The 14,619-nt window shown below is 35.4% G+C and overlaps 1 protein-coding gene across 8 annotated transcripts in view; it reads left to right on the top strand.

Moving 5' to 3' along the window:
* The window catches only part of Rev1 (REV1 DNA directed polymerase), a 73,343-nt gene that overhangs the window by 27,208 nt on the left and 31,516 nt on the right, over positions 1-14,619 (top strand). For all 8 annotated transcript variants that reach the window (XM_050134505.1, XM_050134503.1, XM_050134501.1 and 5 more), the window contains 4 exons: positions 2,001-2,169; positions 8,588-8,740; positions 11,197-11,900; positions 14,219-14,326. In XM_050134505.1, coding sequence (XP_049990462.1) covers positions 2,001-2,169; positions 8,588-8,740; positions 11,197-11,900; positions 14,219-14,326 — 1,134 coding nt within the window. The remainder of the gene's footprint in view (positions 1-2,000; positions 2,170-8,587; positions 8,741-11,196; positions 11,901-14,218; positions 14,327-14,619) is intronic.

A 14,619-nucleotide genomic window follows, 5' to 3' on the forward strand; every position in this document is an offset into this window, starting at 1 on the left:
CCGGAATACTCTCCTATCTCATGAAGTTTCCAGTCTCCATAAGTAGTCCTACCAACTAGCTACCGAGTTCCTAGTGCACGGCTCTTCAGGGAGTACATTTCATATTCAGACTATGTAGTTTACCAGTATTGGTCAGTCTTTTAGTGGTTCACTATTTTTTTATTTAGTTTATTTATTTTTTTATCTTTCCTAAACCATCTTCTTGTCAATTTTGGAGTAGTAACATTTTCCTTTTTTTTTTTTTTTTTTTGTTATTGTTGTTGTATTTTGAAACAGGGTTTCTCCAAAGCTCTGATTGTCCTGTAACTTGAACTCATAGAGTTCTGCCTGCTCAGCTTCCTGAGTGGTGGGATTAAAGTTGTACATCATCATGCCCAGCATAATTTTTCATTTTTTTTTAAGTGCTCCCCCTCCATGGTGTTTTTGATTTTTGAAAACATATTCTAGGTCTTACTGTTGTGCTTGTGGTTTGCTAATTTCTCAGGGTTTTTTGTTTTTCATCTTGACATTGTTTTGCTGGATCAATATAATTTTAATAGTAAGTTTCAATTTAACCACTCTTAACTTTTTTTAAAAAAAAAACTTCTAAGCCAGACGGTGGTGGCGCACGCCTTTAATACCCGTACTCGGGAGGCAGAGGCAGAAGGATCTCTTGTGAGTTCAAGACTAGCCTGGTCTACAATAGCTAGTTTTCTAGGACAGGCTCCAAAGCAGCACAGAGAAAACCTGTCTCGAAAAAAAAAAAATTGCTTTTTTTCTAAATTTATGTTTACTTGTTGTTTGGAGGTTGCCTGTAGAGGTCAGAGGACAATTTTTAGGAATCAGTTGTTCTTCAGTTTATCGCATGCATCTCTGTAGTCATATTCAGATTGTCAGGCTTGATGCCAAACAGAATTTAATGTGTACAAAATACCTTGCTAGGGCTAGGATAATAACCAGTGTTAGACCTGTAGATGAGTTGGTAGAATTGACATCTTCACTGTGATTTTTAATCTTTGTCAGTATGTTGATAAATCTGACTCAGCTTTTATGAATCTGTCTTTGTACTTGTAAAGTTTTGTTTTTGTTCTTAGCCTCTGAAAATTTCCTTCACTCCCTTTTCTGTGAATTGGTTTTGGAAGTTTCCATAAAGACCCAGGTTAAATCAGAGTTTTCCTTTCTCTAAGCCAGTCTTTGGTATTTTAAGTGTACGTTCTCACTGCTAGAAATACTTTGTTTGAAACCTGAGTTTCATATCTTTTCTTTCAGGAAAGCACATTTTGTGAATTGGTAGACTAGAGAGCACCCTGGAACCTTTGGTTTTCTGTTCCTTTTACTTTCTCTCTTGATGTGCTCATCCCTTCAAAGTGTTGTTCCTTAAGGAATCCTTCTGACTGCCTTCTGGCTGCTGAGCCCTATTCCAGCTTTACCTGTGTTTATTACATGTATTGTACCAGACTTAAGCTTGTTTATCTGACTTCATGGAGAGCTCAGGCTTGAGTTGGCTTCTTAGAATTTCTTGGGCTTATACAACAGAGTCTTGATAAAAACAACTTAAAGAGATAGGGAAAAGGTATTTTAACTCACGGAATCAGAGACTTCAGTTTGGAGGGGTCAAGGCAGGAGAGCTGCCCCCAGAGTAGAGAAGACAGAGAGTAGTGGTGCTAGTTAATTTCTAAAAACATGAAATCTCAGTATAAAAACTTAAATGTTCTAAAATGTTTTAAACATTTGCCTTATTAGTATTTGATTCTTGTTTGAGGCACTTGTTTGCTCTTCTAGATGTCTCTTAAGAGTAGATGTTTTTGTTGTGGTGTCTCTTGCAGACAGGAGAAAATAATGTGCAAGGCAGCATAGCTTTATCAATCATTCTGTTATTTTATCTCCCAGCATAGCCAAGGAGAAAGTGAACTAGTTATGTTCTGTAAGCTGTCCTGTTTAAGGGATTATTCAACCTAACATTCTGCCACCTTGTACATTAAACTATTAATGTATTTTAATACTTGTTCTTTTTTTAACAGATCCTTCTGCTGAGGAGTTGAGAAATCTAATGATGTTGCATGGAGGTCAATACCATGTATATTATTCTAGATCCAAAACAACACACATTATTGCTACAAACCTTCCTAATGCCAAAATTAAAGAATTAAAGGGGGAAAAAGTAATTCGACCAGAATGGATTGTGGAAAGGTAAGTTTAATTGTTGGTTAAATTTTAGTTTAGCCAATTGAGTTCTTAATTATTTCTGTTGGAAAACTGGCCCTACCTCTTAAAGGTTGTACCTTTGAATAACATGTATCTGCTGACTAAGTCTATAAACACAAGGTAATTCTTGGAGGGCATTTCAGATACAAAAATGTAGCCTCATGTGTTGCAGCATCAGAAGTCAGAAAGCAGGGGAGATAATACAAACAAGCCTCAGGAAGCAACTATGAGCAGGACTTGATCTGTTCAACAAATATTTATGTACTTAGGTGTTAAGGCAGAATTCTTTGTACCTGGGAAGTATTAGTTAACAAAAATCCTTCACTCCCTCATGAAGCTTTCTTTCTATTAGGAGAGACTTTACAGTCAGTTTCATACAGAGTATCTTTTTTTTATTGTGTGTTTATGTCAGTTAATTTTTGTTAACTTTACACAGGCTAGACATTTGGGAACAGGGAACCTCAGTTCAGATATTCTCCCCATCAGATTGGCAATAGGCAAATGGAACATAGTCTAGTGTGAACTGTGCAGTTCCTGGGAGGTGGTCCTGGCATATGTAACAAAGCAAGAAACGTTTTTGCATGGCCTCTGCTTCAATTCCTACCTCCAGTTTCTGTCTTCAATTTGTCCTGACTTAACTTCATGATGGAAATAAGGTGAAATAACTCCCTCCTCCCCAAATTGCTTTTGGTTATTGTGTTTCTAACAGCAATAGAAAGCAAACTAAGTAGTATATAGTACTATTACAACACAAAGAAACCCTATTTTGAAAAGCAGAGAGAGAGAGAGAGAGAGAGAGAGAGAGAGGAGAGAGAGAGAGGGAGGCACCTTGATAGTAGAAAAAGCTATCCTTGGGCTCTGGGCATAAGTTTTGGTTCATTTTTAAATGTAATAATTCTCTATCCATATAATCTGGATTTAGAAACTTTATACATTTATTTGAAACCTTTGCTTCCTCTTTTGTAAAAGAATGTGGGTGCCAAAGAGATGGCTCAGCAGATAAAGGCCAAGCATCTAAGTTTGGTCCCAATGGAGTCATGTGGTAGAAGGCAAGAACTGACTCCTGCAAGTTGTTCTTTGACACACAGACACACACTTATAACTACACACATGTACACCCACACACACTTAACTCTCTAACAAACATATAAAAACCTGATGTTATATATGTATCTGTTGTGGTTATGTGAAGCTACTGTCATTAACCTATATTCTGTAACCTGTTATAACAGTATTTAAATTCCAAAAGTTCAAAACACTTACTTCTAGAAAGTGAGCCATATCTAGCAGATTAAGAGGTCTGAAAATTTTGGGGAAATTAAATATGAAGGCCTATCCCTAGACCATCCCACTCATTCCTTCTTGTTTTGTGTTCTATTATGTGGGATTGAAAATCGTAACTTTTAGCCATGTGTCTCCTTATAGTACTAAATCAGAGTAAGAAATTAGCCTCACTCCAGAGAAGAAATGAGTTGTCACAGGTAGTTCTGATTTTCCTCCCTGGCTAGATTTTGAATCTGAGTTTGTAACACTTTCATTTCAAAAGATGGAGGGAAACTTGACAGTAAGAGAAACAGGGATGAGAGAGCTCTTGCTGAGTGGGGCTTTTTCTGCTTACAGTGATATTTTTCATTATTATAGTTATTTTCTTTTCTTCAGCCATTGCTGAATACAGCTAAGAAGATAGCACAATAGGTAAAGCAGCTGGGATGTTACACATTATAAAACAGGGTTTTGTTAAGGTTCGGAATTAGTGCTCAATCATCTTTTTAAATGACTATAAGTAACCTAGATAGCCTGTTGGTCTCATTTTTGGATAAGAAGGTAAAATCAGTAACCCAAGAAAGAGCTAGATTTAGAAATCAGATTTTCTGACTCCTGTGTGTGTCTAATCTACACCATACCATTTATCTGGGCTTGGAATAGAAGAGTAGACTCTGGTGTAACTCGATTATTTTTCACATGTATCTTATGTGTGGGTGCATCAATCTTACTATAGACAGTAAATCCCAAATGTATGTCATCATTGCATGAAATAGATTTGGTTAAATTATATAGAACTTTTATTTTTGTACACTACTTGTAGACATGTTGATCTCAGCAGCATATAAATGAGATTTTTTGTTACATATATTTGACATTTAATGGCTGGTACATATTATTTCTATAGTTGGGTTTTCTCTTTAACTTTGAGCAGTTTTAAAAGTGTTTCGAGTGTTGCTTTCATTAGAATCCCCTAAGTGTGTTATTAAACCTGAGCTAATACAGACATGATTATATTGCCTTGACTTCCAAGAGACAGGGGAGTCCTTTAATGAGAAGTCTGTGTACATTAAAGTATTCGGTTTTTCACTGAAATATTTGTCTTGCTGTTTCCATGAGACAAACTTAATGTGAACTTTGAAACGTAGTTTAGAGATGTTTTTATGACATATCCTACTGGTCCATCTACCCTGTCATGTGCATGGGAGCACAATTAAAAAAGTTTGTCCTGTGTTTTACTGATTGATTTTGGTTCTCTATGCTAGAATCTCCGTATTCTCTATGCTAGAATCTCCGTATTCTATTTTCTACCATGGGAATCAGTCTCCTGTGGCTAAGTTCATACATTGTTTGTGTGAATGGGGATAGATGAAAGTGTTGTTTTATTTGAAGTTATGCCAACTCACTGCAGTTTGTTAGCAAGACTGAGTCCCAAGGTTTATTGTTTTTTCCTCCTAAATTCTCAAGCAGTACTATATTAACTTTTTTATAATGTACTTATAATCATAATGTAGATTTTATACTTGACATGGATTAAAACTTGGGCTTGTAACTGTAGTCAATATAAGTCTAAGTGTGTATTTCACATTTAATCTTGATGTACATTATTTTGCATCACTACAACATTATTCTGAGATTATATTTGCTAGATTAACACCAGAGTTTCAGGGTGTCTATCAACTATTTATAGGTGGTACCCTATTAGAAATTATGCTTTTGGGCTGGAAGGTCAATTGTAAGAGTACTGGCTGCTCTCATAACTGTAATTCCAGTTCAAGACATTTGGCACACTCTTCTGGCCTCCATGAGTACCAAGAATACATACAATGCAGACACATGCAGGCAGAGCATTCATACACATAAAATGTGAATAAATAAGTAAAATATATGTTCTCTTCATAGCATAAAGAATGAAGAAAACAATGTGTACTATATATAGGAAAAAGAGCAGGAAACTGTACCTATATTGTTCTTTTCAAAGCTTGTGATAATCTTGATGTGTAACTGGAAAGTTTAGGTAATTGAGGGTTTGCAAAGTGGATTGTAGACAGAAGTTTCTATCCTGCCCAAGTCCCCCAGCCCAAATAAACACACAGAGGTTTATATTAATTATAAACTGGCCTGTTGCTCATGATTATTCCTAACTAGCTCTTACAACTGAAATTAGCCCATAATTTTTAACTGTGGCTTAGTATCTTTCCTTGCTTCCTTTGCATCTGTCTGGTGCCTTTCCTCTTCCTAGAATTCTCCTGTTCTGGTTGTCCTGCCTATACTTCCTGACTGGCTACTTGCCAGTCAGTGTTTTATTAAATCAATAAGAATGACAAATCTTCACAGTGTACAAGGCATTATCCCACAGCACTGGATTTCAGTTTTGGATATATAAGAATTCTTAATGAGCCAGATGGCGGCGGCGCATGCCTTTAATCCCAGTTCTTCAGTGACAGGTGTATCTTGGTGAGTTTGCGGCCAGCCTGGTCTACAGAGCTACACAGAGAAATCTTCTCTCATTTAAAAAGAGGGAGAGGGAGAGAGAGAGATTGCTTAATGGTCAGGTAATGAGTAGTTATTTTCTTGGCACATACTTAGACCCTTTGTTATCTGAAGTCTCCTTTTGAAAAAGGAATGTTCATACCTGCAGGTGTTCATTGATAGTTTTTTGATAGAGAATGACTACAAAGATTGACTAGATCTATACAACATTTGATTTGTAGAATTCTTGCATGCAAATAAAGCGCTGTTACAGATACAGGGAATATCTTTTATTTTAATTTTTGGAAAAATTTTCAAATTTGCTTGTAATGGCTTATTTTAAATTATTGGCAGTTGATAAGGATATGAGCCAGGCGGTGGTGGTGCACGTCTAGAATCCCAGCACTCAGGAAGCAGAGGCAGGTGGATCTCTGAGTTTGAGGCCAGCCTGGTCTACAGAGTGACCAGGCTCCAATGATACACAGAGAAACCCTGTCTTGAAACACACACACACACACACCAAATGATTTAGAAAACTTGAGACGCAAAGTTTACTTTGAGAGAAAATTTTACCCAGACTACATGGAAAGTAAAACAGGAATCAAGGCTCATTAAAGGTGGACCTGATATCTTGTACTTAAAATTCCAGCACTCAGAGAGGCAGGAAGGCTTTGAGTTCTAGGCTAGTCTGTGCTAAGTAGGAATAAAAAAGCTAACACTCCTGAACATGGAGATCAGGAATGGTCAGGTTTGTTTAACTGAGGACCAGAATTTACTGTCAGATGACATGGAGAACACTTGTAAGGAAACATGTAGAAGCATTTTCTGTTAAAGTGAAGAATACATAACCTCTTCTCTGCTCTTAATATTTAGACTCTCCTCCATTTTTTCTTTTGGCAAGAATAGTTTATAATATAGAGTTCCTTGTGTTTAAGTGAAGCAGAAAACAGTAAATATTAGATTAATTGATTAATCTTTGAGAAAAATATGAAATATTGTGTTGCCTGTAAATGTACATGCTCATATATGTTCGTGTGTGTGTAAAAGGCTGAAAAGTTGATGTTAGGTCAGAAACATTAGAAGAAAGGTGCCCTTTTTTTGTTTTTGTTTTGTTTTATATTTTAAAGACAGGGTCTCTCATTGAACCTGGGTGCCATTTCAGCTAGACTGGCTGATAAAAGATTCAGAAATCCTCCTGCCTCTGCCTTCCTAGAGCCAGGATTATACAGTGGACTTTTTATGTGGGTGCTTGAGATCCAAACTCAAGTCCTCATACTCATGTGGCCAGCACTTAAGACTGACCCCACTCCCTAGCTATACTCCCTACCACTCCCTACTCGTATACATGGGTGTGCTATCCCTTTCTCATCACCCGTGATGAAGAGGGTAGAGGGTTATAAGGATTCCATTTAAGTACCTGAGCTTGAGGATGCGGGAGTAGGTGAGTGTTCATAAAGAAAACTATAAGTGGGTAAATCCATAGTTTGGCAATTAAGACCATAAATTATAAAAGGGGAAATTGATTTGATAAAAGAATAAAATAATAGCCATGTGGTGGTGGTGCACACCTTTAATCCCAACACTTGGGCGGCAGATGCAGACTGATCTCTGAATTTGAGGCCAGCCTGCTCTACAAAGTGAGTTCCAGGGCAACCAGGACTTTTACACAGAGAAACCGTGTCTCAAAAAACCTGGGGAAAAAAAAAAAAGAATAAAATAATAAATGTCTAACTTCAGAAGTTTTGGTTCTGGTATTGTTTTTTTAACTTGCAATTTTGATACAGTTTGATAATCCATTTAGTTCAATGAAACTTAAAATATGTTATAGCTGTATGTTCTTTACTGTTTGATTTAGTAGTTTCAACATTTTGGATATAATCTGCAATACATTCAGTAGGATTATTAAATATATCCCAGTATAATTACACAAAGGCATAGGCTGTACAGATACTTAGTTTGATTTGTAGAGTGTCTCATAAGGGTAATATATTTCCTGTGTTTTAGTTGTTGGGTCAATTTTAGAAATTGGTTGACACAGTTTAGTTATTTCCCACAAAGTTTGCTTTCTCTCAAGCAGTTTCTACAGCTCTAGAGTACTAGATTTCACTTACATTGTAGTCACTGTGTTTGAGCTGTAGAAACATGTTTCTGCCCTCCTAAAGATCATATCAAATAATTTGTCTCTTACAACTCTGGTACACACAAAAAAAAATTAAAAATTATTCATTATTTTGATATTGAAATTCTTCATTTTGTCCTGAAATTATTTTAATTTTTACTTAATTTTATTTTTTTTAAGTTTTTACTTAAAAATTTCCCCCTCCTCCCATTTCCCTCCCCCTCCCTCTCCAGTCCAAAGAGCAATCAGGGTTCCCTGCCCTGTGGGAAGTCCAAGGTCCTCCCCACTCCATCTAGGTCTAGGAAGGTGAGCATCCAAACAGACTAGGCTCCCACAAAGCCAGTACATGCAGTAGGATCAAAACCCAGTGCCATTGTCCTTGGCTTCTCAGTCAGCCCTTCTAATGTATCTAATATATATTAAAACCACTGAAATAGGAGAAGTAAAATAGGAAACATGACCTGTTGCTAATGAAACCCTTAACTCACTGACTTCTTGATGTTCATTTTCACCTATTGTGAAACTGATTGGTTTGCCTCTTTGTTTCAGCATCAAGGCTGGGAGACTCTTGTCCTACATTCCATATCAGCTATACAGCAAGCCATCCAGTGCACAAAAGAGTCTCAACTTCAGTTCTGTTTGCAAGCCTGAGGAACCAGTGCCGGGTCCAAGCAATATAGCCAAACATCTCAACAACAGGGTGTAAGTTTGTGTAGATAGGAAAACCAACAAAAAACAAATTTAGCAGTGAGTAAATATTATAAAAGCTGGGAATTCAATTTTAATAATAGTCTTAAAATACGTGCAGAGCTGTCTTTCCTATAAATTATCTAGTTTTGTAATAAAGTTTCAGAGGTACATTGCAAGTTTTTATAATTATACTATATTCTCTTAGTACATCTCATTTTTTGTGATTTTTTTATGAAAATAAGTATTTCCTCATAAGCAATTTTTTGTATATTGTTAACTTTCCCCAAAAACCAATTAACTGTACCAACTTATGCTCTGTGTACATAGCAAAATAATGAAAATGCTTACATTTGCAGATTACTTTTGAAAAATTAAAAATTTGTTATTTTAAGTATAAATATATTAGCTATCGATTCTCAGTTATAGCTGTAGAGTGAATCTAGACTTTATTATTTGTTTTTAAAAATAGATAATGATTTAAGTTTTAATTGCAGTAATCTTGAGTTAATTGGTTTCACAGTTAAAGTGTTTATTGCCCTAACTTGTACATCAAGTGGTTCATTATCCCTAGTCTTCTCTTTTGCTATTAAATTGCTTGCTTAGGGATATGGATATAATTTTTTCTAAAAGACAAGGAATCTAACCTGGGAGGATCGATTATTACTGCCTTCTGTCATTTTTTTTTTTGTTCTTGTCACTTGTTATTTAACTAATATTCATTTAGAACTCTACTCCAATTTTTTTTAATACACTTTAAACTGTGAATCTTCAAAATACTTTCAGAAAATACACCAATAACAAGATGAAAATCCACATCTTGTTTTCCTTACCTCAATACAAATAGAAAATAGATTTCTTTTAAAATTTATTTCTGTTGACAGTTTTAGAATTTACCTTTAAGATCTGGCTTCTTAATACAAGTACAGATAATTTTAGTTGCTTAAATATGTCTCACTATATCTCTTACACAACTGTTTTCTAAATGTGCATTTGTCTAGTCAGGATTATCAGCACAAAAAGAATTTGTGTTATTAACAGTATATTTTCTTGCCAGTAGTATATGCATTTTTTTGTTGGATACACTACTATTGTGCATGTAAAGAGTCATGATGTTTTGATGCAGAAAATCTAGCCGTCAGTTTTTGTTGTTTTACTTACATTACTTAACTTCTCAGAGTTTGGTAAGGGCTACCTATAGTTGGCATTTTAGATAAATTTAGGCGGTTCTTCACTTCCTGCTCTATCCTCATGTTAAGGGGCAGGCTTCCTCTAAAAAAGCTTTTCTTTCGTTTCCAGTTTGTGTTCTTTCACTGACCTTTTATGAGAGTTGGATATACTCAGAATTGGGTACCATAGACCATGAACGATAACAGATACAGCCAGAGCCTGAGACAAGTAGAAATGGGTGGGGATTTATCTGTTTTTGCATCCAACTTGTGTGATTTTTCCCATATAGCCAGACCATCATTACTAATAAGTCAAAGTGACATTAGGGTGAAGACCTTAAGACATCTGGTGGTACTGGTAATCTGACCCTTAGTATGGTGTTGTGTGTGTTACCCCATTACTTGGAGTCCACACTAATTGGAGTAATGCTGTAGACATTTGAAAGGATGCATCACTGATGAAATCCAGTCTTGGGTTTTGTTACTTAGATGTTTGTCTTCATTGACATTATTTTAAAAATGCAGAGTAGCTAGGATATGAATTTAATATAATGTATGTCATAGATCCTACATTTGTTAAGCCTGTGACAATATATTTGATCTAGATTGCCATTGGAGATCTGTGGCATCTAAATATACTTTTTTTGGTCAATTTTTAAAGTGTTGCCATTTTTCTTGTTAAAAATTGTATTGAGTTACTACAACACACTTGTTTCTTACACAAACTAGTTTGTGGTTGCATATGGTCATATCAGCTCTCACGCTGACTGAAGCTGACTAGGGTCAGGACTTTAATCCCATGTTCTGATGTTGGCTTTACTGTGTTAGAGTAAAATGTTTTCATGGCTTACATGAAAACAATGTAAAACTAGGAGTAGAAACTCAGGTTAAACTTTTGTTCATTTTATAAAAAGTAGATGTTGTTCACATAGTTTATAAATGACAGCTGCTGTGTTTTGGGATTCAGAGGTGATGGGTTCTGGTTAGTTTCTGTGGGAAATGTCACAGAACCAGTGGACATGCCTGTGTGTGTCTGTAATGTCAGTACTTGATAAACTTTAGTCAAAGGCGTTTAAGTGATATCTTAGACCCTATTTTCAAAAAAATGTTGAGTAACAAAAAAGAACAAAGAAAGAAAATCTTGATTCTTTAGTTTGGCCAGGAATTTTCCTTTGTTCAAACAAAAATATAATGGTTAATGGTTTAACTTTTCAGTATTTAAGGGGAAACAGTAAATCACAAAGAATTTGTATTTTAAGCTTTCAAGTCAGATATATTAACTTAATTATTCTTATACTTTAGAAATCACATAATTAAGAAGATTGAGACAGAAAATGAAGTGAAAGCAAATGGACTGAACAGTTGGAATGAAGAAGATGCAGATGATGGTTTTAGTTTTGTGGATCTGGAACAGACATTTTCAGGAAGGAAACAAAATGGAATATCGCATCCCAGAGACACCTCTGTCATTTTTAATGGACATGCTCATAGCTCTAATGGTGCCTTAAAGACACAGGATAGCTTGGTGCCTGTGGGCAATAGTGTGGCTAGCAGGCTTTCTTTAGATTCTGCCCAGGAGGAGAAGAGGGCAGAGAAGAGCAGCACTGACTTCAGAGACTGTACAGTACAGCAGTTGCAGCAGAGCACCAGAAATACAGATGCTTTGCGGAGTCCACACAGAACTAATTCCCTCTCACCTTCTTTGCACAGCAACACTAAAGTCAATGGTGCTCACCACTCCACTGTTCAGGGGCCTTCAAGCACAAAAAGCACTTCTGTTCTGACTCTTAGTAAGGTAGCGCCTTCAGTGCCATCGAAACCATCAGACTGCAATTTTATCTCAGATTTCTATTCTCGTTCAAGACTGCATCACATCTCAACATGGAAGTGTGAATTGACTGAGTTTGTCAATACCCTACAAAGACAAAGTAGTGGTATCTTTCCAGGAAGGGAAAAGTTAAAAAAAATGAAAACAGGCAGGTCTTCCCTTGTTGTAACTGACACAGGTAGATACTAAAATTGTTTTCTTCAAAACAGTTATATTTGATTTGATTCTGATGTTTTCATTGGTATTCTAATCATTACAAACTTTTTAATATAAAAAATGCCAGGTTATGTAAATTACAGTAAGTATGAAAGAAAACTTATATTAGATTGAATTGTGGATAACTGAAAATGTTATCAGAACTGGGATGCTGTCAGAACTGGGATTCTAAGTATTCCTTCCTCATGTAGACAATATATTGTTTAAGTTTTGAACTGTATGAATATAACATTTTATATTCCATGCCTAATCTCCTGTGAGAATGAAGTTGTTTGGTAGGGATAATTATGAATTTCTCAAAGCTTACTTCATAATACATTTTTAAAAATTAAACAGTGACATAACCGTTGTACTAGAGTGGTAAACGTAGTGAGATTGTTTTCACGTCTACGTAGACTGTTTATAATTTGTGTGTGTGCTTAAAAATTGTCTCCAGCTCCGATAGGAAGCTGTTCTGTGACAGGCATTACTAAGCTAGAGTCTAGTTTAGACTTGGTTTGGAGTTTTAGTTGTTTTTGACAAAAGGTTTGACATTTTTCTTTTGTGGGCGTGGAACAAAGAAAGTTCCAAAATTATGTGATGATAGTCTTTTATAACTGTTGAAAGGGAGGCATAAAGAGAAAGATGCGAATGGTGTTTTAGAGCCATGTGAATTTTCATTGCTGTTATATTTAATTGTTCGATATATTCCAACATGTTTTTAGTCAAAATGATTTTTCATTATTTCTAAAATATTTCAGAATGTCATAGGTGTTAGATTATGTATGTCTTGATCCTTATAACCTGAAGGTCACTTTATTTTGAAAGCTTTAAAATACCTTTATGAATTAGGCCCATTAATGGGAATACATTCATAAACTTATGTTGTAAGAAAACATTTGGTAGGTATTTGGTTAATACATTCTGTATCTCTTTTGACTATTTAATATTGTTTTTGGTTGCTTACCTTATGCCCATAATATTTTTATACTGTAGAATTGTGATTGTTTGCCTAACATGTGCAAGGCCCTAAATTTGATACCTAGAACTGGTAAAGAAAGATTGTGCTTATGAAAACCTACTTGATAAATCTTTCTGAATGTAGCATAGAGGATAGCAAGGAAGAGCAAGGGTTTGAATTACATCACTTAGCCTGAACCTAAATCCTTACTCTGTTAATTTCTGCAGCAGGAACATGCATTGATATTTACCTTTCTTGTCTGTATCCTCTTTGCAAGAGGAATGATAGGAATCAGTGATGTCCAACTTCTAAGTTGTCTGCTTAAAGACAACATGAAGAAAGATTCAGTGCCTTGCACATAGTGATGAGTTAATATGTGAAGTAGCACAATTGCTAAGGAGTAAGTTTTTTAAAAAACCTATCATAAAGCTGATAATCAAGAGTAGATTCTCTGAGATCAGAACTGTTTGCAAGCCTGCCGATCTTAGATTTAGGCAATCTTCCATTTTGGAGTACCAGGATGAGCAATAGTAATGTTATTTAAAGTAATACTGTCCTAATAGTTAGGTTATAATACCCCTTAACAAATGCATTTTAGGTTATACAAAGCTATTAATCGTCCTTATGAGATAATATTTTCATCTCCATAAAGGAATAAACATGCTGCCATACTAGTAACATCTAATGGTGTAAGAAAATTCCTTTTGTATGTAGGTTTCTGTTTTGTAAATGACTTTGCAGCACGTCTATTTAGAAGTGCAGCATGATAATGTAAGAGTTTGGGAACTCATACTGGGTTTAAATCCTAGCTTGGGTGCTCTCTGATTGTGAGGCTTAATCACTAATATGTAAAAGGTTGGTGTGACAGGGATTTCTGCCCATAATGCTTTGAGTATTTAGATTAACCCCTATAAACCTTTTATATCCTCACACCTACGAGGAGCACCGGGTAGTAGTAGCTGCTATAATTCTTGTTCCATTAAATATGTTTGTAGAAAGTGGGAAATGGAGCTCGTCAAAGGCTACTTAGCTCCATGTAACTAAGTAACTGTAGGCACCAAAATGGTTCAAATAATTATAGATGTATCTAATAAATCATGATTTAAAGATAAGACTATTACAAAGTAGAATGATACCATGGTATTGTTAGACTTGATTTAAGATTAGGTTAGAAAACTAGAGGAATTGAAATTTGTTTGTTGAGGTGGTACAGAGGTGTTCCATGGTGTATTCTGTGCTGTGTTAAGATGCCATTCTTCTTAAATATGATTTTTACAATTAACTAGACTTGTTTTTAATGATAATAGTTTTGGGTTTGAATATTCTCTTTTTCCTTCTAGGCAATATGTCAGTATTGAGCTCACCCAGACATCAGAGCTGTGTAATGCATGTTGATATGGATTGCTTCTTTGTGTCAGTGGGTATACGAAATAGACCAGATCTCAAAGGTCTGTATTCTTGTTTGTTTTATGAAAATTGATACATTGTTATGAATATATATTGATATATGTATTAATAACAAAGTGTTCTTTGAACAATATTTTGATTTTCCTTGTTTAGATCAGTTCCTTCAAATTATCAGAACTCCATTATCAGGTATAGGGAAATTAGAAAACCTCTGCTTGATAGAAATTGAAATCTGCAGAGAAGAATATCTTTTTTTCTATTTTATTATTTATTTATTTATTTAAGATTATTGTCTCATCCCCACCGCCGCCTCCCATTTCCCTTCCCCTCCCCC

This window comes from Alexandromys fortis, unplaced genomic scaffold (genome assembly GCF_014885135.2).
Source record: "Alexandromys fortis isolate MF-2015 unplaced genomic scaffold, M_Fortis_MF-2015_v1.1 scaffold_20, whole genome shotgun sequence".
Classification (NCBI taxonomy): domain Eukaryota; kingdom Metazoa; phylum Chordata; class Mammalia; order Rodentia; family Cricetidae; genus Alexandromys; species Alexandromys fortis.